Source organism: Gouania willdenowi, chromosome 12 (genome assembly GCF_900634775.1).
Source record: "Gouania willdenowi chromosome 12, fGouWil2.1, whole genome shotgun sequence".
Taxonomy (NCBI): Eukaryota; Metazoa; Chordata; class Actinopteri; order Blenniiformes; family Gobiesocidae; genus Gouania; species Gouania willdenowi.
Window position 1 is genome coordinate 6,601,536 of NC_041055.1, and position 24,378 is coordinate 6,625,913.

A 24,378-nucleotide genomic window follows, 5' to 3' on the forward strand; every position below is an offset into this window, starting at 1 on the left:
CTGCACTAGAGAAAAGTCTGACAGTTATTCACGTCAACAATGTGTTTTTATCCTCCTGTCGCTTCATGTTCACTATTTCTCTGATGCTCGTTGTTATTTTTAAATAAAAGCTACGCTATCTCCAACATGTGGTTGGAGGTGACTTTACAGGTCCGCCGCAGGGAAAAGTGGGTCCTCCTTGTGTGTTTGGAACCCTTCTCCCTTCTGCGTTAGCAGCAGATCCAGCTCCAAACAGGGTCGTATCCCCCTTCCTCCACCCGACGCCTGCAGATATTTATAGAGGAACTTATCTCAGCGTGTGTGTGTGTGTGTGTGTGTGTGTGTGTGTGTGTGTGTGTGTGTGTGAGTTTGTGAGTGTGCGTCTATTTCAGACCCTCGCTCACTCACTGTGTGTGTCCGTCTGTGCTGGTGTTTGTGTGACAAAGAGAAAACATTATTTTCCCTTCACACAAAAAATCTGGATTGTTTCACTGTGGATATATTCCCAGCAGGTAAGAATAGTGTGTGTTTGTGTGTGTGTGTGTGTGAAAGAGAGAGAAAGTGTGTGTGTGTGTTGCTGGACCTTGGTCAGTTGCTTTGTGTGTCTGTCTGTGGTGGAGTTTGTTTGTTGTTTCCCACAAACCATCAGGATAGTTTCACCAACTTGGTGGAAGTTCCATAGCGGGTAAGGCCCGTGTGTGTGTGTGTGTGTGTGTGTGTGTGTGTGTGTGTGTGTGTGTGTGTGTGTGTGTGTCATCTGTCACTCTTTTTAGAGTCACTGTGTTAATTTTGTCCAGGAATCATGTCAGGATTCCCACTGTCATGAAATTCCTGCAAAAGTTATGGAATTTGAAAAAAAGAAACAATTTTCCATTCTTGAAAAGTCATGGAATATTTATTTTGAACTGTTTTGGAAAAGTTTTGGAAATGTAGCCCATTGTATTTTAATGTTTAAAACACGTTAAACCCCAAAGATGTTAAGCGTTATCGCAAAGTGAAAGTGCTGCGTCATTGAAATCACGGGATCCTCACAAATTGACGTAAATTCAGGCTCCGCCTCGTTTATGTAACTGTGCGTACGATCACTTCAGCAGGCGTACGCTAAAAACCAGGAAATGCATACACAAAAAAAGATCTTCGCGCTTCAGAAGAAAGTCATGGAAATTTGGTCAAATATTGACGAAAAGTTTCGAAAAATCATTGTGAAAAAGTGTCATGTTTTAGTCCACATTGTTTTAATCTCTGACTAAAACTAGACTAAGAATAAACAGAAAGGCAGGATGACTAAAACTGTCCGGAAAAGGCAAGAGATTATTGATTTTTTGGAAATAATCTGACAAAAAATGATCAATATTTGGTCCAATCAGTGACTAATTTAGAGCACGGGGTGGAACATGTTAAAGGAGTCATATCTGCAAGGTTACACATTAATATTATTACTTTTTATTTGTCACTTTTTATTAAATTTCAGGAACAAACAATAAATGGAAACATTTTACAGAAAGATGAAATAAATATTTAAAGAAAAGAAAAGAGGTACAACATATAGGAATAAATATATACATACAGTATTTCAGATGAAATAGTTATTGTAAGTAGTCATTAGTTTTTAAAACTTCTGTGTATTGTTGTAACTAATAGAAAAAATAGTTTAAATGCTGATTTTGTGGAAGTAAATTTACATTTATGAGGGTTAATTTTGTAGTATTCTTAATTTATATTCAGAATATGTGAACATACAAAATTATTATATATATTTCCGAGACACGTTTATATTTATTTAGCTGTTCATTCTAACATCATTATTTAGGTGGAAGTGATCTACCCATGATGCTTTGCATGCCATTCAACATGGCGGCCGTCCTGGCTCTCCAACTGTAAATAAGACTCATCTTTAAAAGGCAATTAAATGATCATTGGTCCATGTAAGACACTTTTTTTTGCACATATCTTTTAATAAGAACAATTAGAATATTTTGGGCCACATCTATAAAAAAAAAAAGAATTAATTTCATCCAATCAGTGGCTAATTCTGAGGTAAGGGGGTTGGACATGACTATAAATGAGCCAATCAGAATTCTCCAAGTGAGAAGAAAAGACAAAACCACCATTTTTAAACAATATGAACAGAAGTGATTTTTAATAAATAAAAGTCTTTCGTTTTCACTGCTTTTTTTGTTCAATTCTTACATTTTTGACAATTTCTATGCATTTTTTTTTTTTTTACAAATAGTCCGACTCAATTGTATGAAATTTATTTCAGATAAAATAAATACTTTCAATAAGTCAAATTGATTTACATTTGTCCAACTCAACCTGACATAACTTAAAAGTGTTGGTGCAACTCATTTTTATTCAAAATAATAATTCATATTTCTGTAATGCAGTCATCTTAAATATTGTTCTGAACCCCCAAGACAATTTAGGCTGAAGTTTGGTTAATAGTACATATTCAAATATGTGACTATTTTGGGATGTTTTTAATTTTTAATTAAAAAAAAGACAAAAAAAAAACGACGTTTGTTTAATATTTTAATAGTACACGTGGAAATATGTGACTTTTTTGTGGTGTTTTTAATTCTTAATTTTTTTTTTTTTTTAAAAGAATGTTTATTAAATATATGTAAATATGTGACTGTTTTGTGGTGTTTTTAATTGTAAATTAAAAAAAGACTAAATGACAACAAATATTTTCATAGTACAAATGTAAATATGTGACTATTTCGATGTGGTTTAGTTGTAAATTAAAAAAAAAGACAAAAAGATGACGTATATTAAATATATTAAATATGTGACTATTTTGGGGTGTTTTTAATTGTTAATTTAAAAAAAACTAAAAGACGACACATTTATTAAATATTTTCATAGTACAAATGTAAATATGTGACTATTTTGGGGTGTTTTTCATTCCAAATTTAAAAAAAAAAAAAATACAAAAAGACGACGTTTGATAAATATTTTAATAGTACAAATGTAAATATGTGACTATTTTGGGGTGTTTTTCATTCCAAATTTAAAAAAAAAAAATACAAAAAGACGACGTTTGATAAATATTTTAATAGTACAAATGTAAATATGTGACTATTTTAGGGTGTTTTTCATTCCAAATTTTTAAAAAAAGACAAAAAGACAACGTTTGATAAATATCTGAATAGTACAAATGTAAATATGTGACTATTTTGGGGTGTTTTTCATCATTAATTTAAAAAAAAGACAAAAAAGAAAAAACACTGCAATACACATCATTGACAATCAAAAACCAAACAGAAAATAAAATAAAAAACAAAATAAATTGAAATGCACTCAAAACATACATGCATTTTCTTTTCTTTTTTTTATATGTTTTGAAAAGCATCTACAATATACAGCTGACATAACAAAATGTATATACAGTATTTATATTCACATTAAATATACATCAAAAATGCAGACTGTTTATGTAACGTCCTCACAAAACTAAATACAGTTCTTCCAAAATAGCAGGGTTTCAATTAGGTTTCAATGATATCTATGGCTTCAACCTTTTAAATATGACACAAACTACAGTAAAATAGGGCAAAAGGATGTAGATGCATTTCAATTTACTAACACCCAAATTACATGAGATTATGTATCATGTAGATTTATTAAACAAAAAGTGTGATACTCAATTTCTGAGACAATATTTAGTAAATTCCATATATCCTTTTTATTGTGAAAAGTACACTTAACCTTATGAACTACAATAAATCAGAATTTTCAGCCATCAGAACAACATATTTAAAATGTCCTATTCCCCCAAAATGTAAAGAAGTTTACTTCAAAATTCTAAATGACATTCACACATCAAATGATTTTCTTAATAAAATATTTAAACTGGATGTGGACAATTGTTACGTATGCAAAACAAATTTGGAAACAACAAAACATTGATTTTAAATAGTTATATTTATATGGAACACTGTATATGATTTGTTGTTTTCTAATAATATAAACATTTATTTGTGGTCCATTCAAAATACTCAATTCAGCATCTTCCTTAAAAATAAAAACATGCATTTTTGATTAGAAATTTAATCTAATAACAAAATATTACATACACAAATGCAGATATGGTAAATGCCTCCAGTCATGGTCTGCTTTAAAATTGGAGATTTAATGGTTTGAAAGATTTCTAGACAAAATTGAAAATGTTCATGTAAGAAAATTATTTCATTTGATAATTAGGTTACTTTTTTTTTTTTTTTTTTTTTTTTTGTAAATACTCTTTGTACAATGCTTATTTTATTTTCTTCTATATTCTCCTTTTGTGTGATTTTTCTCTTGTCGTTGTGGTTATTGAACTGTATTTGGTGGTGTATTTATGTTTATGTGCATTGGTGTTACTGTATAACTGAGCAAGTTGTTGCATGTTATCATGTTTGTTAATAAAAAAAAAAGATAAAAATAAATAAATAAATACATGGCGGCCATGTTTGTGCATGTAAATAAAGGCAAAATGATGCGTTTTTTAGGCATAGATCTTCTAATCAGGACATTTCAAAGGTTTTAGGCCACATTTGTTAAAACCATGGAGGATCTCTTTTATTCCTTTATTTTTTTTTTATTATTAATTATACTTTTATTTATATTCCCTCCCATTGTGTCGGTCAAATAACGGCCATGACCAATGTCCAGGAAAACTAATCAATCTTAAAGGATCAAGACGAGGTCCAACCCACTAGCTTTGATTGACAGACTGAAGTCATTCTGCTGAAAAACGACATTATGAAATAAAAAGGTCATTGTGGAAAACGACGTTATGAAATAAAAACGCCGTTGTGGAAAACGACGTTATGAAATAAAAAGGTCATTGTGGAAAACGACGTTATGAAATAAAAAGGCCATTGTGGAAAACGACGTTATGAAATAAAAAGGCCATTGTGGAAAACGACGTTATGAAATAAAAAGGCCATTGTGGAAATAGATATCTAAGAATAATAAAACGTAGTTCATAATAATATTACCTTATTTAACAATTTAATGGCCATATTATATATCTGTCTGTTATTTATCAAAATGGTATTTATTTCAAAATGTTGTTTTTTATTTATTTAATTATGAGTCTTTTGGACTTCTATATTTTAAAGCATGCAAATTCACAATAAGTTTGTTCTTGCTTTTGTTCACTTTGCTCTCTCTCTCTCTCTCTCTCTCTCTCTCTCTCTCTCTCTCTCTCTCTCTCTCTCTCTCTCTCTCTCTCTCTCTGTCTCTCTCTCTCTCTCTCTCTTTGCTGTCAGGTGTCTCTCTGCACACACACACATACACACACACACACACACACACACCAGCACATCTGGCTGACATCTGTGTGACATCATCACCAGCACATCTGGCTGACATCTGTGTGACATCATCACCACCAGCAGCCTGTCCCACCATGGCACTGTCTTCACGCTTAAAACTGTGGGAGAAAAAGGGAGGTTTCTGTGCACGTCTGCACGTCCTAACACTACCTAAACATTGGTTTACCTGTACAGTAGATTTAAAAAACGTAAACTTTATTAGTTCCATAGTGTGGAAATGACACTCAGTTATTACAGAAGGAATGGATTTATCAATCAGTAATATAGTATGAATATATACAAAAAAAATATAAATACTGTATGTGGTACTTTTTTGTACATACAGTAAAAAAAATAAAAAAACAGTCTGCATGAAATTTTATTTTATTTTTGTTTTTTTAAAAGTAGATGTATTTGTATATGGATCAGACCACCTGTCACAAAAAAGAGAAAACATACATATTATAGAAGTCTTTAAAAACCTGTTTAAAATTAAAAATGTTATTGATATTTATTAGGCAAATAATAAACTAAAACAACAACAAACTGTCTTTTTTATACTCAAAATTGAGCTGCTCACTGGGCCACTGTGAGAAGTCAGAAATTAATCACATGTAACATTTTTCTGTTAAGGAATGCAAGTAAATAATTACAATTTAACATGTTAATAAATAATAATTGTACTATTTTTATTTTTTTGGTGAATCAGTACATTTATAAATTCATGAATAATAATAAATATATATTAGTGTTAAAACTATCATTTCGTTTAAAAAAAGCTTCTACATGTTGGTTTATATATATATATATATATATATATATATATATATATATATATATATATATATATATATATATATATATAGAGAGAGAGAGAGAGAGAGAGAGAGAGTTTAATTTAAAACATTTTTTTTATACGTATGTGCTCACATGTTGATATCAAACACAAAACTAAAGGAAAGTAGAGAAATGAGAATAAGAATCATAATTCACAGAATGTTAAAGAATTTGTAGAAAGACATAAAAAGAACAATACAGTAAATAAAACCAAAGAAAGACAACAGATAAGAGAATAAAAATAAAATAGATAAACACAAAATAATTGGTTGGCTGGAGTTTATATTTAGTATTTATTTATTTTAAATCTATTTATTTTAAGTACAGTCTATATATATATATATGTGTGTGTGCGTTATTTTGTGCACGGCTCTTGTTGTAACCATCAATCATGCTTTGGAATAATCAGCCTTGCTGCACGTTGAAATATTAAGTAATTATAATAAGTAGCTGACGCTTTGCTCGTTTTATTCACGTGTGAAAACACAGTAAATTACAGATCCAACAGGAAGAAACAACATAAATATTTACGTATATGTGTTGATATTTTGTAGTATTTAAGAATCACGTGTTTTCTCAGTTCTTGGATTTTTATCATTTGTGCATGGTCTGTAAATAAAAAGTAATGGTTTCTGTTGTGTAAATGTTAGAAAAGCTTTTTTTTTTTTAAAAAAACAACGATGATTTAAAACTTTTTTCTGGTGTATTCTGCTACAATAATTAGCACATTAACTTCTTCGATCATAAACAGAAATCAATTTTATGAAAATTTTTAACGTTTAGTTTTATTAGCAAGTGGGGTGTTTGATAATACTGGCTGAATAATGTTTTAATTCTATGATAATAATGGTACAGGCCTTATCTAGCAGGTAATGACTTCACCCAGTGGTCGTTTTATGATATTACATGTGTGGAAATTAATGTTTGCACTTAAGGTTTCTGTTTTTAAATGTCTTAAAGAGATACAGGAAAACATGCCTGTAAGTGTATAAACATGCTGTTCATGTGTGTATTTCTACGGAAGCTTATTGCATTCACAGAATTCTTTTTTTCCCCCAGTTTTTCTGAATTGATTAGATAAAAATAAGTAAATAAAAAATTTAAAAATCTTGCCCTGTTTTTATTGGAAATGTTTTGTTTTGTTTTTATAGGAAATATTTTTTCGGTTTTTATGAGTTGACGAGATATTTTTTCATAGCAATTTTTTTTTTCGTTTTTTCTGAATTTATGAGATTATTTTTTATAGGAAATATTTTTTGGTTTTTCTGAGTTGATGAAATTCCTATAAAAGCAAAAAAAACAGAGCCATTTTTTTTATTTCCTTATTTTTATCTCATCAATGCAGAAAAAAACTTTCGTTTTTTTTCTTCTTCTGTGAATGCAATAAGCTTCCGTATGAGTTCGTATTCACGTGATTTCCCATCATGCACCAGTAAGTTCCGGGGTTTTCTGCATCAGGAGTGGGACTAGTTGTTCAAGTTTACATGAATTGTTCATCTACTGAGTGATAAACAACATGCTAATGCTAATTCTGTTAGCATGTCAATGGGATTTCCCATTATATGTTAGCAAGAAGGGGAAACGTTTTTTAAGCTACATAAACTTTGATCATGTGACTGATAGCAGTGTGTGTCACGTGTTTACAGCTGTTTTATGTTGGTTACAATTATTTATTGATATTGTTTAAATATGTGTTTTTAGGTGTTTTACAGCAAATTTGAGTGAATAGAAATTAGGGCTGGGCAAGATACGTACCAAAATTTGTATCTCAATATTTTTTTTCTCAAAATGGCGATATACGATATTACTCTAGATCATTTTGATTAAAATAAAGTCTGACCAGGGTTCTGGGTTAAATTTGCTGATGAAAAATACCAGCCAGTCTAAAATAACTTCACGGTGCTAAAAAATGTATCACAAACATGGGAAACTAGTGGCCCCCAAATGTACCGGTAAATACCGTACACAAAATGACTACAAAAACACAAATTAAGAGCGAAATACACAAAAGAATGACACAAATACCTAACAAGACAACAAAATACACAAAAGGAGAAAAAAATGCACAATAGTACAACAAAAATACAAACAAATAAAGGGAGAAATACACAAAAAATTACACGAAAGGACACAAAAAGAGAAAAAATGCACAATGGGACATCAAAAATACATGAAAGAACACAAATAAACAAAAAACAAAAGGAAAAAAAATGACACAAAACTAGAATAATAACACAATCTGATAATAAAAAGGCATGAACAACATACATACCAAAAGATACAGAAAACGACTCAGAAAGAAATCTAAAATTACCAAAAAGAAATCAAAACACACAAAAGGAGGAAAAAAAATACACAATGGGACTGGGACAGCACGTGTGAGTGAATTATTTTAATACAAAATATGCTATGTATATATATATATATATATATTGATATGTGATATATTAATTTTCTAAATCCCCAAAATAGAAAACTCGATATATCTTGAATCTCAATATATCGCCCAGCCCTAATACAAATAAGGAAGTAAACAGTGTTTAGAGAGTCATTATGTCTACTAAACTTTTGTTATCCAACTTGGATACACTTAACTATGGAAGCGTATTGCATTCACTTGAAGTAAAAAAAAAAAAAAAAAAATATATATATATATATATATTATTATTATTTTTTTTTTTTTTCTGAATAATCTACTTTTTTGGTTTGTTTTTTGGGCTATTTTTCATGTTTTTTTTGGACTATTTTTGTTTTTCAGAAAAAAAATTTGCACAAAAAACAGAAAAAAATAACTTTGAAAAACAAAAACACAATAATTTGTAACAATAACTTAAATAGAAATAGTCCAAAAAAAAAAACAAACCAAAAAATTGAATTATAACAAAAAAAAAAATATATATATTTTTTTCTTTTTCAAGTGAATGCAATACGCTTCCGTGCTCACCTACACATTTTCACCATATTTTCACATTAAACAGGTGATTAATTGTATGGCAAGTGTTTGGAAGACACAAACATTTTTTTAGCATAAAACCCTGCAGGACTTTGTGGTCCCGTTGAATCTTGCGCGATTTGAGTCCACCGTTTCAATTGCTTAAGCATTGAAAATTACAATTATTTGCAAGATTTAACCTCAATAATCTATACCATGCATTCTGGCAGGATTTGGGGATGTTTAGATTATCAGCTGAAATGTAAATAAACCAACAAAGCGGAAATATTACGGAAATACCCAGAAACAATAAATAAATAAATAAATAAATTGCAGGCCCAGTGTTTCCCATTATCAGCTGGTATTGGAATTAAAATGTAGTTGTTGGACAATTTAGCTATAACGGTTATCTTCAACAACAACAACAAAAGAAAAAGAAGCTAATATTAAACATCCCCACTAATAAAATGATATAATCCAATGTAGCAGCCACATGTGATTTTGCACATTAAATGAGTACATTTACTATTATCATAATAAACTTTGGGTCCTAATGATTGTTTTTCCCGTTTGCAGTATGATCCCAACACTTCATAGCTACAGCTTTCAAAATCGTAACATGACAACTATCTACAGCTTCCTGTAAAACGTAGAGAAGCTAAAGGGTTAACACAGCTTCTGCTTTGATTAATTCATTCATTGCCTTAATGATCAGGTTTTCTATCATTGGTTTAATTCAAGCTTGAAGTCATGCATGCTGAGTGGTTCTCATCTAACCTAAATGTGGTCGCAGAATGTGACGGGTCACATTTTTGGGTGCGACACCTGTTGAGAAGTAATGATTGATCCGTGTGTGAAACTACAGATAAAGGAGGAGAAGACGCTGGTGCCCACGGCCGTTCCTGCTCCTCTCTCAGTGCTGCCAGGAGGATTCCTCAAACAACTGGTCAGAGACTCAGAGAAAGAAACCAAACACAAGGAGCCAGAGGTCAAAGAGGAGAGAGTGGTGAGTCAACAGACTGTTCCTCTTCAAAGTCTGATCTGTCCCAAAGATATTGTTAACCATCCATCCATCAATCTTCTTCCGCTTATTCGGGTCGCGGGGGCAGCATCCATAGCAGGGAGGCCCAGACTGCCCTTTCCCCGGTCACTTCTTCCAGCTCCTCCAGCGTGTCCTGGGTCTTTTTCAAGATCTCCTTCCAGCGGGACGTACCATGAACGCTTCACTGTGGGGGCGTCCAGGGGGCATCCTAATCCTGTGCCAAAACTACCTTATCTGGCTCTTCTCAATGCGGAGGAGCAGCGGCTCTACTCTGAGCCCCTCCCGGATGACTGAGCTTCTCACCCTATCTCTAAGGGAGAGCCCAGCCACCCTACGGAGGAAACTCATTTCGGCCGCTTGTACCTGGGATCTTGTTCTTTCGATCATGACCCAAAGCTCATGAGTATAGGTGAGGGTAGGAACGTAGATCGACCCGTAAATCGTGAGATTTGCCTTTCGGCTCAGCTCCCTCTTTACCACAACGGATTGGTTCAGACTTCGCATCACTGCAGACGCAGCACCAGTCTGCCTGTCGATCTCTCGCTCCATCCGTTCCTCACTTGTAAACAAGACCCTGAGGTACTTGGACTCCTCCACTTGGGGCTAGATCTCATCCCCAACCCGGAGAAGGCACTCCACCTTTTTCTAGTCGAGAACTATTGACTCTGATTTGGAGGCGCTCATTTTCATCCCGGCCACTTCACACTCGGCTGCGAATCAATCCAGTAAGAGTTGAAGGTCACGGCTTGATAGAGCCAACAGGACCACATCATCTGCAAAAAGCAATGATGCAATCCTGAGGCCCCCAAACCGGTCACCCTGAACGTCCTGGCTGTGCCTAGAAATTCTGTCCATAAAAGTTATGAACAGAATCGGTGACAAAGGGCAGCCCTGGCGGAGTCCAACCCTCACTGGGAATGAGTTTAACTTACTGTCAGCAATGCGGACCAAGCTCCGACTCCAGTCGTACAGGGAACGGGCAGCCCTAATCAGGAGGTCCGATACCCCATACTCCCGGAGGACCCCCCATAGGAGTCCCTGAAGGACACGGTTGAATGCCTTCTCCAAGTCCACAAAACACATGCGGACTGGTTGCTCAAACTCCCATGCACCCTCAAGGTCCCTGCTGCGGGTGTAGAACTGGTAACCATCGTTAACCATGCATGGTTTATCTCTGATCTCTGCTGCCTCATCGCTCTAATGGTTAATAGGGGTGTGCATTGCCATGAAACTGACGATATGATTCGATTCACGATTTGCATAAATACTAAACAATATGATATACATTGCGATATATTGCTTATATACATGTTATTTCATGTTTTTTAAACTTGCGGCAACAAGTAGTCGGTAACTAACTGTAATTCAAGTACCAATATTGTTTATCAAACTGTCAAATTACATTTTTCAAAAAAATTTAACTTTTGCTTCTACAACAGATTCTGATTCTGTTCTTAAATTCTTTATTTAAAAAAAGTAACCACATACATCTGTTAAAGTGTCCAGTATGTTTTTATGAAAATAAAGTGCAATCAACTTAGCTCTGTCTCCATTACCCTTGCAAATGCGTAAAATCTAAAAAGCTAAATAAAAACTGGTAATGGAAACACTCGCTAAAATTTTTACGCTTTCAGGAGGAGGAATTTCAGACGTTTTGATATTGAAATGTATCGCAAAAGTGCTATTGAAGCACTTTTTCCGTAAATACACATCACAGAGCGTGATGTACCTGGTCACATGATCACTTCTCTCTGAGAAAACAGGGCGTGGTTTGTATAGCATTGTACTTTAAAATTATTACTGTTGCATTAGACAGCACACAACAAAGAGATACGGAGTGTTATAAGGAGGTTTGGCGCATCCATCTTCCTGCAGCAAAGTCTCACGGGATGAGAATTCACGGGCGATACGAGGCTCCAAAACAACCTTCAATGGAAACACGTTCAAAGCACAATTATACTTTGTTGACATTTAGAAATATTGCTTTTATTTTGCGAAAATCTGTAATGGAAACAGAGCTACTGACACCTAGTGACCAGGTGTTTACGTGCTATGCATATGGTTGCACAATTAAAGGAGCATAGGGCTGGATTTGTGAAAAAAATAAATATTAATAAATATTATTACTTTTAATGCTAATGGGTGACGAAGCACTCAAAACTGAATGAAATGAAAAAGAATGACTCCACACACATTTCTCCCTATTGCCTTGAACAGATTGTGTGATACATTTTGTACTGCTATTCTGTGTACACATTTCCCGTGCAGTTCTACAGACGTGATCTCAAATGACGCTGATGGTGACGTCAAATGACACTGGTGTGTGTTCTCATTGGCTTAGAGAGGCGGCCCACTACCGGAAATGAAGAAGAATGAGTAGAAGACGGCTTGGAGACTGAAAGAAGACACAGTGGACTAAACTACTGTTTGGTTCCACAGATGCATGTGCACAGGTCTCGCAGTAAACAGTCACAGGAACGGCAAGTAAATAAATAAGCGTGTCACAGTTGGAGTGCGTATCGGGCCGCATTTTCTCGTCCAAGTCCAACCTAACAGTGAACACCTATTTTTTTCCCCAAAGAATTGCCATATTTCCGTTTGTTTTAGTGATAAGCACCAATTTTATTAACAAACAACTGCTGTCAATATCAGATCAGCGCACAGGTAACAAGCAAAAGTGAAACACAAACAGGGGCGCAGTGCACGCAGGAGACCCAACGGATCTATACATATTCCATGTATCAACGATAAGGATGATCCATGTTATTGGGCAGAAAACGGACACATCCGGTGCCGTCAGGTCCCGTCAGACTTAGGTCGGGTATCCATCCTCTACTTACAGTATCTAATCAGCTGTGCTCTGGTCCTAAACAGTTGATGCGCGCTCTCGTGGCGGCTTGACTTATGACTGCAGTTACACTAAACCACCATGGTGTCACTATAGGAGTCTGATTTTTAGATCCTGGCCTATAAGTGTTTTTTTGTTCAAATGCATGATTTGAATAATCGATTTGGACATTTTTTGAATCGCACAGTGAAATATTGCAAAATCGATTTTTTTTTTACACCTTTAATGGTTAACTCAGTCAGTGCCAGCCATTTTGAAAATTTCTATTCCCTCAGTGCCAGCCGTTTTTGAGCATTTTAAATGATTTTCAAAGAACCACAGAATATTTTGTACTATTGTTCTTCCATAATCCACAGTTGAATAGAGGCAATTTTCACACAAATCACCAGTTTGTTACAAAAAGCTGAAAAAATGTATCAGTGACTTTGAAGCTATTGGTTTTTTTCTATAAAACTACAAAAACAACACTGAGACCGGGCTTTTGATGGCAAAATTATTATTATTTTGTTATCTGGGTCAGAGTTGAATGGTTTGCTGTATTTTGGCCTTCCTCCAAGTCTCTCCCCCATCATTCTCCCCACACGCAACTTCCTCCTCCTCCCAGACATGCCGAGTGTCAGCGCTTGCCCTGTTTTTTTGATCGTTTTCTCTCACCATCACAACACTCTCAATAGTCCACTTAGTTCCACACATGCTCTGGTTGTGTGTGTGTGCTGCTGTGAGCTGCTGGGAACTTCAACATCAACTCTCGTAGCGCCATTTTCTGTCTTGTAAACTCACAGGTGATCTCTCATCCAAAAGTGTGCTGCTGCCACCTACATGTCACCTATTTATCTGGCTCACAGTTGAATATTTTCTTACTGTATTTTGTATCTGCGTCCCCCGTCAATCACACAGACGTAACTTCCTTTTCCTCCCAACACGCATAGATGACCCGTTTGGCCTGGTTAGTTGATGGTTTTATCTCACGATCGCATTATCAATAATCCACTCAGATCCACACATGTTCTGTGTTAGTATGTGGAGCTGTGAGCTGCTGGATACTTCACAATATCACTTCATAGCGCCATAATCTCCCTCATCCATGCTTCTTCCTCCTTAGCTAATGGTAGCATCAGTGGCTAATCTATCATCCAAAGGTGCGCTGCTGCCACCTTCAGGGCACAGTTGGTCACTACATCAACAGAGAAGCCTTATGCTGCATTCACACCGGATTCGTCACTAAATGTCCGTACGTCACAAAGTCAATGGATAGATGCAAAATCTTTCCAGTGCGGCAGTGCAGTGCGATCTGCACGTCAAGTGCGTTGGCCGTGTGAGCGTGCTCCCGATTTTACGCATATCCGCACAACCGCACATTCGCAAGAGTTGAAAATATTGAACTCCTGTGGCTGTTTTGCATGATGAAAGTCAATCAGAGTCTTTGTTGACGATGACGTCAGGCCGTCAACCCGGACACCGGTCTGTTCACCCATTCAACCATGGAGTAAAAGCTGTGTGTGACCACCTGGAGCTGTACGACACGGCCTTTATAACCAGCACCGGAATAGGAAGGATTTTGCATGGAGGAGAATCAGTGAGGAGGTGGTAGTAGCAGGTAAAAGTTCTCTCTGTAATTTTGATCTTTGAAAGTCGGCACTGAGCTAGGATAGCATTAGCCGCTAATCACACCAGCTTTTTTCACTGGTGAAATAATTTATGAGAGGAGAAAAAGAGAGTGCAGCTCCTCGCTTTATCAGGCAGTGAAACTCAGAGTTGGATGTGTCGCTGGTGGGCGGAGCTTCGCTTCAGACGTGCGTATGATGCGAATGGGGACATTTTTTGATCCTGCGGACCCTGCGGTACATTTCATGCGGCAGATGCGTTCGGTGCCCCAGAAGACGCATTCGGTGTGAACGCAGCATTATATTCACAGTAGAACTCCGTCACAGTGTATCTTAGCAACTTCCGTGAATAAATATTGTCTTTGGCACTGAGCGTTTGGATTTGAAATGACGTAATATTACATCAATGGCACTGAATGAGTTAATGATCGCTCCGTCTTAAAGAGTCAAATCTTTTTGGTCCTACTGAACCAGGAGCACATCTTAGTCCAGTTTTGTTGTCCTCGTTGCAGCCGAGCAAACTGAGTGACAACCTGGTGCAGCAGTTCCTCCTCCCCGACCAGACTCCTCCCATCCTAGAGGCCGAGATGTCCCTCAGAGCCGAGCAGATGATGAACAGCGGCCGCTCCTCGTCTCAGCACATCATTCTCACCCCGGAGTTCCAGAACCAAGAAGAGGTCACACTAGAAGTCACGCCAGAGGTCACGCCAGAGCCGCCAAAGCTGCAGCAGCAGGAAAAGAACAAGAAGAAGAAGCTGCAGGTGGGCGAGAAGAAGGAGACGATGGAGAAGAACGGAGAGAGGATGGAGGAGAGGCAGGAGCCTGAGGGACGGCAGGCTGACACGACGATAGCAGAGCAGGAGAGGAAAGAGGTACGGGAGAAAAAACGTGTTCCAAGAAAACAAAATCACGTCTGTTCTTTTCCCTTTTCTCTTATTTTGTCTGTGATAACTGCTGTGTGATTGGTCAGAAATCTGATGTAGGTGGGCCTTATATTGGTATTGTCCAATGAGATGAGAGGAAGAATAAGAAATGAGAGGGAAACAAAGAGATGGATGGGAAACTGAAAAATGAGAAAGAAATGGAGAACTAAGACGGAAGCAAAGAAATAAGGAGAAAAATTGAGAAATAAGAGGGAAACTGTAGAAATGAGAGAACAAATGAGAAATGAGAGGAAAAAATATGAATGAGAACGACGGAAAGAAATTGAGAAATGAGGGGGAAACTGTAGAAATGAGAGAACAAATGAGAAATGAGAGGAAAAAATATGAATGAGAACGACGAAGAGAAATTGGGAAGAAATTGAGAAATGAGAGGGAAACTGAGAAATGAGGAAGAGACGAGAAATGAAAGAAAACTGTAGAAATCTGAGGGAGATTGAGAAATTAGATGAAAAAGAAGAAAACAAAGGGAAACAAAGTAGAACAGAATGGGAAAAAGAAAATAGGAAAAACTAAGTAACATGAAAAGAAAAAATATGATAAATCGACAGAAAAAGTGAGATAACGAGAGCTAAAAGATACAAAAATTGGAGAAAGGAAAACAACAGAAAGGAAAAGACAGGAAAATGAGAAAAGTGAAAGGAGGAATACGATAAAAAGTGTGGGAAGGACCAGATAGAAAAATTAGAAAAAGTTAAAATTAAAATAAAAAGAGAAACTAGATAAAAAATAAAGGGTTAAAGAAAGGAGAGAGGGACAAAGAAGAAGTAGTACTTCCTGTATCTAGAGGTAAATACTCAACTTGCATGGCATTGAGTACTCATGCTACAACTCAACTAATTCATGTTATCTTGTGACTAATTATAATAATACTGCTGTTGTTAAAAGTGCTGACTCACCCTCTCGTTAGCAGGTGAGAGACGTTTGGTACGAGGCCGGCCGCGTCTGGTACGTCCACAAAGATGGTTTCACGCTCGGTACGTTCTGCAGACAAAGCATCCAAAAAACTGACGAGTGCACTTTGACTACAGGCCTAATGTTTGTCTCTGGATTAGTCGAGTCAGCATTTAATCCTGCTGCAATCTGCTGTAATCCTTGGGCCTCTTCCCTGAGCTCTGTATCATATCACACATTAATTCCAGCTGCTGATTTGATCCCAGTAATCCCATGACACACACACACACTCACACCTCTGACTACTCCGTCGCGCAGGAATCATGGACTCAGAATTGTCAAATGCAACCACAGCATAAACCAAAGGAGTAAAAACAGGCCAAGCAATGACGGATTTCAAACAAAAATATGAAAATAAAATAATGAGCAGCTTTAGAAAGCAGGAAACCAAACTAATGAAATCCATTTACAGTAAGTGAGTGAATGCCAACAGACATGTGGTCCTGGGGCCACATGCGGCCCTCGGCTTATAATGTGCTCAAATGCAGAAAATACTCCAAAAACACACAAAATGACAGAACAATACACAAAATGACATCAGAAATTAACAAGATTACTCAAAACAAACATACAAAGTTACAGAGATATACTCAAATTGATGATAAAAATGCACTACAAATATGATATATAGTATAGTATATGCAAAATAATGGAAAAATGGAAAATACACAAAATTACAACAACAACAAAAAAATGCTACAAAAAATACAAAAAAACGACACAAAATTAAGTAAAAATTAAAAGATATACAAAACGACAATAAAAATACACAAAACGACTCAAAATCACAAAAGAAATACACAAAAATAAAACAAAACTACTTTAAAATACAAAATGACAGGGAAAAATAACACATAAGCAAGATCAAATATACAAAATAACAAAGGTAGTTTTCAGCTTCTCTGCATATTTATAGAGAAGTGAATTACAAAAAAATTAAACATCTAAATCATTCAGTTAGAAGAAAAAAGACAAGGTTTGACATTTTTTAAAGTAGAAACAAGTTAATTGATAAATACATACATTTATTATTATTATTATTATTATTATTATTATTTATTTGATGTTGACACAAACGTTTTCTGTATTCCATTCTTTTAGCCACTCAGCTGAAGCCTGATGAAGGCACACCTGAACTTCCTGAAGGCAGAGTGAGGGTCCGACTGCAGACGGACGCCTCGCTACATGACGTCATGGACTACGATGTGGAAAAGGTAAAAACAGCTTCAGAACACACACACACACACACACACACACACACACACACACACACACACACACACACACACACACACACACACACACACACACACACACACACACACACACACACACACACACACACACACTGTCTGCTTTGATGGAGGCTGTAGAAGTGCCATCAGTATGTGTGGCAGAAACACGCTGCAATCCTCACACTGTGGTCTGGATCCTCAGTGTAACCTGTCAGACTTGGACCTGTGTGAGGACCTCAGTGAGCTGCAGAGTGTCAACGAGTGCAGCGTCCTGCACACACTGACCAGCAGAGCCACGGCTCACCTACCCCTCACACAGGCAGGCCCCAACCTGGTCAACCTGTGGCCTCCCATTCAGCCCCACAGCAAGGTACGCACACACTCGTACACGTACACACATGAACACACACGTACACACATTTACACACGTACACTGTGTGTGCGTACGGTACACGCAAACACACACACACATGTAAACACACACAAGTACACGCCACACACACGTACACACAAACATGTAGTAGGCATGTACACACATATATACATGCACACCCATCTGTACAAACGTATGTGCGCATACAGACACACACACACACCACATGCATGCACATTCACATACACACGTCTGAATGTAGATCTGCAGACATGCGCAAACAAAAAAATATTTTTTTTTCAAGTGTTATTATTAATATTATGTATTATTATTGTTATTAATATAAAACTTTAAAAAACACTTTTAGTTATTTTTATTTATTACATTTTTACATGATTATTGCTGAATTGATCTTTTATTATTCTTTATTTTATACAGTTTTTCTATAAATGTTACATCTTATTAATATAACATGTTTATACATCACCAATAAATACTAATAACCTTGCTTTAGCCTTTTATCTTGGTAACATTTATCAGTATTGTCACTGTGTGAATAACGTAATGTATTCATCATATTTCTTTTCCCGCCTCAGACTCTGAAATCCCGGCGCTCTGATTGGCTGTTGGATCCTCCTCCCGCTCTGTCGGCGTTGGTCAAACGCGTGTATGTGTCCATGGTGGGGACACGCAGGGACCACAGTGTGTGTGCGCTCGGCCGCAGCGGGACGGGAAAGACGGCAGCGTGCCAGGCCTTCACACACGCACTCCTCAAACAGGCGGGAAGCGCCGGGAAGAACATCAGCGGTTCGTAGTTTCACTGGTTTAAAGGCATCTGATGGTTGCCATGGTAGCATAGACCAGTGGTTCTCAACCTTTTCAGCTTGCGATCCCCAAAATAAAGGTGCCAGAGACTGGGGACCCCCACTTACCTGAAGGTGGTTGAACACAGAGGGAAGTTCATTATTATTTGCTCCATAGTATTTAGTCAAATGTAAATTCTTGTTTTATTCAGAAATAATATGGGTTGAAAGTGACCAAAAATGGTGGAAAAGGTGGTGAAATGGGATTTTCAAAACCACAGAAATTGGTTAAAAGTAAAAAATTAGAGTGACCAAAAATGGACAGAAAAAGTGGTAAAAAGGATTCAAAGTGTCAATATTGGAACAATTAATTGGGACAATTCGTTTAAACTGGCAAATAATGGGCATGATATACAGTGAATGTGGTTAAAATGACAAAAAAATAAGCACAAAAAGTGCTTAAAAGTGACAATAATGGGTCAACATATGCAACATTAGGTGGGAAAAGTGGTGCAATAGGTTTATAAGTGCTGAAAATGTTTTGAAAGTTTAAAAAATTTGCAGAAAAAACTTTGAAATTTGATTAAGTGGCAGAAATTGGAGTAATGTATCAAAAATGCATTAAAAAAAGCAAAAATATGGCAAGAAAAAGTGATGAAAATAGGTTAAAATATGGCAAGTATGGGTTCACATTATAAAAATAAAAATTTGCAGTTTCTGGAAGGCATCTGGCGACCCCCTCCCAGTGTCTGGCAACCCCAAATTGGGTCATGACCTCAAGGTTGAGAACCCCTGGCGTAGACTCCTCAGAGGCGATGCCCACACAAAAAGTGATATTACATGTTACCATGGCTTTGATGAAAATCACAGAGGCCATTACTACAGAACTGGAGAATAAAAATCACACAGTTGGAGTTTTTATTGACCTTAAAAAGGCCTTTGACACTCTCGATCATGGTATATAAATGATGATATCTAAATGACAGACATATGGCATTAGAGGTGTAGTTTTAAACTGGATTAGTCGTTACTTAGAAAATAGACAACAATATGTAGAGTATATAGGTCATGAATCTAAGTTAGAAACAATACAGTGTGGAGTCCCTCAAGGCTCTGTGCTGGGGCCGAAACTTTTTACTTTATATATTAGGGATGTAACAATTCACTCAACTCCCGATACGATTCGAGTCACGATACTGGGTTCACGATACGATTCTCTGATGATTTTTTTCATTTACAAAATGGGACTGTAGACAAATTTATTTTTTGGGAAAAAATACTGTGTTATTTTCCTTATATTTTTCATTGTCAAAAGAATTCCTTGATAAACTATTCAAAACAATGCAATTTAACTAAAAATAAATCTTGAATTAATTAAATAAAGGAATAATACCAATGAAAATGAAGCCTATTAATTTAAATTCTGGTTCTATAATAAACAATGCAAAACTGCATAATAGTTCTTTTTCTTTTAAAAGTGCAACTGAAAATGTATTTTGTGCCTTAACAATTGGACTTAAAAAAAAAAAAAACCCGTCATTGCACTGATTTACGTCATATTTGTTTGGACCAGCAGAGGGCGCTGGTAACACAGTGGTCGGTTGGCATACAGATATCTTGCAGTGAAGAAGATAAGCTATGCTAGCAGACAGAGCTAATAGAAAAACGTGACATTTACAGATATTCAAGTAATATTACAGATATTCTTTCGGTGCTAAAGGGGCAATGAATCATTTATTAACATATTTAAGAGTAGAAGGCAGCCAGAAAGAAAGTATTAGCAGACTCCGCCCGCCGCCAACACTTCCGGATAGCGCCCTCTGCTGGTTAAAAAAAGTACTGCGATTCAATTTTCAGAAAATCGATATCAACCGTGATACCTATGAATCGATTTTTAACTGCCTTACGATTAATCGTTACATCCCTATTATACATCAATAACCTCTGTGAGGAATCAAAGATTTTACGATTTGTTCTTTTTGCGGACGATACTAATTTTTTTGTATCGGGGAAGAACTTAAAAACATTAATGAAAACTGTTGAACAAGAAATGGTCCAACTTCAGAAATGGTTTAATAAAAACAAATTGTCGTTAAACTTAAGCAAAACAAAATGTATGTTGTTCACAAATCAAAAATGCCCTGATAGTGTTAATTTAACTTTAAATGGAATAACTATTGAGACAGTGTCAGAATTTAGGTTTTTAGGAGTTCTCATTGATTTGTAAAGTAAAGTAAAGTTTATGTTGAATTACAAGGCAATGAGAATTCTATATTGCTCCTTTATTTTGCCATATTAAATGTATTGTTTGGAGATATGGGGTAATTCTTATATTACTAATTTAACGCCCTTATTTCTTTTGCAAAAAAGGGCTATAAGAATAATTAATGGAGTTGCTCCAAGAGAGCATACCACAGGACTGTTTCTGAGGTCAGGACTACTCAAACTGATGGACTTGGTTTCTTTACAAACTTTATTAGTTGTTCATAAAGCAAAACGCTGTCTGTTACCGCATGCACTTCAAACCCTTTTTACTGTAAACAGTGAGACAAGCAGAAGAAATAATGACTTAAAACAACCTTTTGCAGGAAATACCCTCAAAAAAATGTGCGTCTCAGTATGTGGTGTGATACAATGGAACTCTCTAGAAAACGATCTAAAATGTTGTTCAAATATTCTTCAATTCAAATATAAGTATAAACAGCACATACTTAACTTGTATAAAGATGAATGTGAAAATTGTTAAATTTACAACAACTGTTGTTTTAGCAAAATCATTTATAATAATTGAGAAATAAAATATAAAAAATAGTAAAAAAAAAGAAAATTGTTAAAATTGAAAGTTGAATACATCTGTTCTGGGCTATTGTTATCTTATGGCATCGGTGAGGCCATCTAATTTGTAACGTTTTTGTTAAGAATGGGGGAGGAGTTCTTCTTTTCATGGAATGTATTATTGTTGTGTTTGCTGGATTGTTGTACCAATTTTACGTTGCATTACCATGAAAAAAAAATAAATGAAATGAAATGAAAAACATGTGTTTGAGGCTTAGTGTTTAGATTGTGTAGATGTTGGACACACAAAGTCATTGTGTTTTATTTGTGTGTGTGTGTGTGTGTTTGTCTCCAGAGGAGCGAGTCCAGGCCATGTTCACCGTCCTGCGCTCGTTCGGCTGCGTCGCCTCTGCAAACAGCGACGCCTCGTCTCGCTTCGCCATGGTTTTCTCTCTGGACTTCAACCACGCTGGACAGGCTGCTGCTGGACACTTACAGGCAGGCACACACACACACACACACACACACACACACACACTACACACACACAGTCTGATGTTGTTGTGTGTTCTCTCCTGTTTTCAGACTATGATGTTGGATAAATGGAAGGTTTGTCAGAAAACTGCAGGGGAATCAAACTTCTTGGTGTTTTCTCAGATGCTGGCAGGCGTCAGCACAGAGATGAGGTAATGATACTGTTGGGTTCTCAACAGTGGGTCAGGACCCAAAAGTGGGTCATGAACCACTGTCACTTGCATTTGTCAATAAAAAAAAAAATTGTTATTTGGGATTTTTTATTTTGGAATTTTACAATAATAATAATAATAATAATAATAATAATAATAATAATAATAATATTTACAACTAAATTAAAATTTTGAATTTTGTAAAAAAAAAAAAAAAAAAAAACCTGATAAAATGTTGGATTTTGTAAGTTTTAAAATTCAGAAATATTAAATTTTTCATTTTTCCAATAAAAAAAAGGATTTAAAAGTGAATTTATTAAATGTATTATGGTGTAAAATTAAAGGAGACTTATTTACACGGTGCCTTCTATTCTTACTTCTAACAAAAGAAGGCCGTAATGTGTTTTTTCTTTTTTAAGATAAAATTTTTTGGATTACTTTGTTTTGAGTTTCTGATAAAACATTTTCATTTTATAGCTACTTTTGTGATTATCAATGACACACATTTTTTATATAACCGTAATTGTTAAATTGAAAGCTTTCCACAATTTAAAGGGAATTTTTTTAACTCAGCAATTTAAAAAGTTAACCTCGGGTTCAGGAAAATGAAGTTTAAACATGAAAATCTGATCATAAGCGATTTGTTCTTTGGTACTTTTGAATGTAGTCTCATGTTTTTGTTGTTAGGACTGAGCTACAGCTTCACCAGCTTCCTGAATCCAACTCGTTTGGGATCGTTCACCCCACAAAGGTACGAATCCTTCTCACCCACTGGTCTTTGGGGCTCATACTGTGTCTTGTCTTAAAAAGTTTTGTTTGTTGCTGTTTCGCCCCTTTAAATTGAAGAAGAATTCCAGCTAGCACCTGAACAAGCATTAGCCTGGCCGGCTAGAATTAAGTTTAGTAGCTAGCATAAGGCTAAGCAGCTAGCATTAGACTGAGTGGCTTGCATGAATAGTTGATCATGGGCCCACAATAACGATATGATATTTTTGGAAAGGGTAAAAAAAAAAGACAAGAAAAAAATGATCTTGCTTTTGTTTGACTTTAACGCACCACGTGCAGCCTTAGGTACGAGGAAGGGGAAAGTGTGGGAACCACTGCATTATGCTAGACTGAGTGGCTAGCATGAGGCCGAATGGCTAGCATTAGGCTAAGCTGCTAGCATAATCTTTTATTTGCATTTATACATTCTTATTTGTGTTTATACTTTCATTCTGACTATTTACGACTCTTTAAGCCTTTCTTTTTTCTCTAACTATTTATTGTTTTCATTACTGGAAGCCGAGACCTCCGACCACAGTTTAGTTGTGTGTATGAAACGTTAGCACGATGACAATAAAATGATTCTGATTTAAGACACAGGCTAATTGGCTAGTATAGAAAAGAAAGCACTTCCTAATGATAATCTGCTTTAACACTTTTTAAGTGTATTATTCACTTTTCACATGAATCACCCTTTGTCTCAACACAAGTTAAAAACACGTTTTTATTGAAAATAAATATAATTCTTCTTCTTCTTCTTCTTCTTCTTCTTCTTCTTCTTCTGTCTAGGTGGAGGAAAAGCAACGCGCCTCGGTGGCTTTCGCCAAGCTGCAGGTTGCCATGGAAACGCTTAGCTTCTCAGTCAGCGAGCAGAAGGCGATCTGGAAAGTTCTGGCTGGTATTTACCATCTGGGAGCAGCCGGGGCCTGTAAAGGTAACGCTGAGTCATTGTACGTGTGAGTCACATGGTGTCACAAGTCACATGATGTCCAAGCGTAAACAGAGGATAGCCATACATCCATCTGTTCATCCATCCACTTAACCATCCATCTATACACCCATCAATTCTATCCACTAATTTATGTGTCCGTCCGTTCATCCATACATCCTTCTGGTCATCCACTCATCCATCCATCCATACATCCATCTGTTCATCCATCCACTCAACCATCCATACATCCATCAGGTCATCCACCCATCCATCCATTCATCCATCCGTATGTCTGTCCATCTGTTCATCCATCCACTCCACCATCAATCCATCCATACATCCATCTGTCTGTTCATCCATTCTCCATCCA

The 24,378-nt window shown here is 36.0% G+C and overlaps 1 protein-coding gene across 5 annotated transcripts in view; it reads left to right on the plus strand.

Annotated features, from left to right (window-relative positions):
* The window catches only part of myo18b (myosin XVIIIB), a 77,634-nt gene that overhangs the window by 11,057 nt on the left and 42,199 nt on the right, over positions 1-24,378 (plus strand). For 3 of the 5 annotated variants that reach the window (XM_028463117.1, XM_028463118.1, XR_003675251.1), the window contains 11 exons: positions 5,262-5,416; positions 9,917-10,057; positions 15,058-15,417; positions 16,397-16,463; positions 17,542-17,654; positions 17,878-18,045; positions 18,645-18,855; positions 21,982-22,124; positions 22,212-22,312; positions 23,000-23,063; positions 23,867-24,011. In XM_028463117.1, coding sequence (XP_028318918.1) covers positions 5,378-5,416; positions 9,917-10,057; positions 15,058-15,417; positions 16,397-16,463; positions 17,542-17,654; positions 17,878-18,045; positions 18,645-18,855; positions 21,982-22,124; positions 22,212-22,312; positions 23,000-23,063; positions 23,867-24,011 — 1,552 coding nt within the window. In that variant the 5' untranslated portion in view covers positions 5,262-5,377. Of the gene's footprint in view, positions 1-360; positions 492-5,237; positions 5,417-9,916; positions 10,058-15,057; positions 15,418-16,396; positions 16,464-17,541; positions 17,655-17,877; positions 18,046-18,644; positions 18,856-21,981; positions 22,125-22,211; positions 22,313-22,999; positions 23,064-23,866; positions 24,012-24,378 lie in introns of those variants that run through there. The other 2 variants (XM_028463116.1, XM_028463114.1) reach the window with 2 other exon arrangements.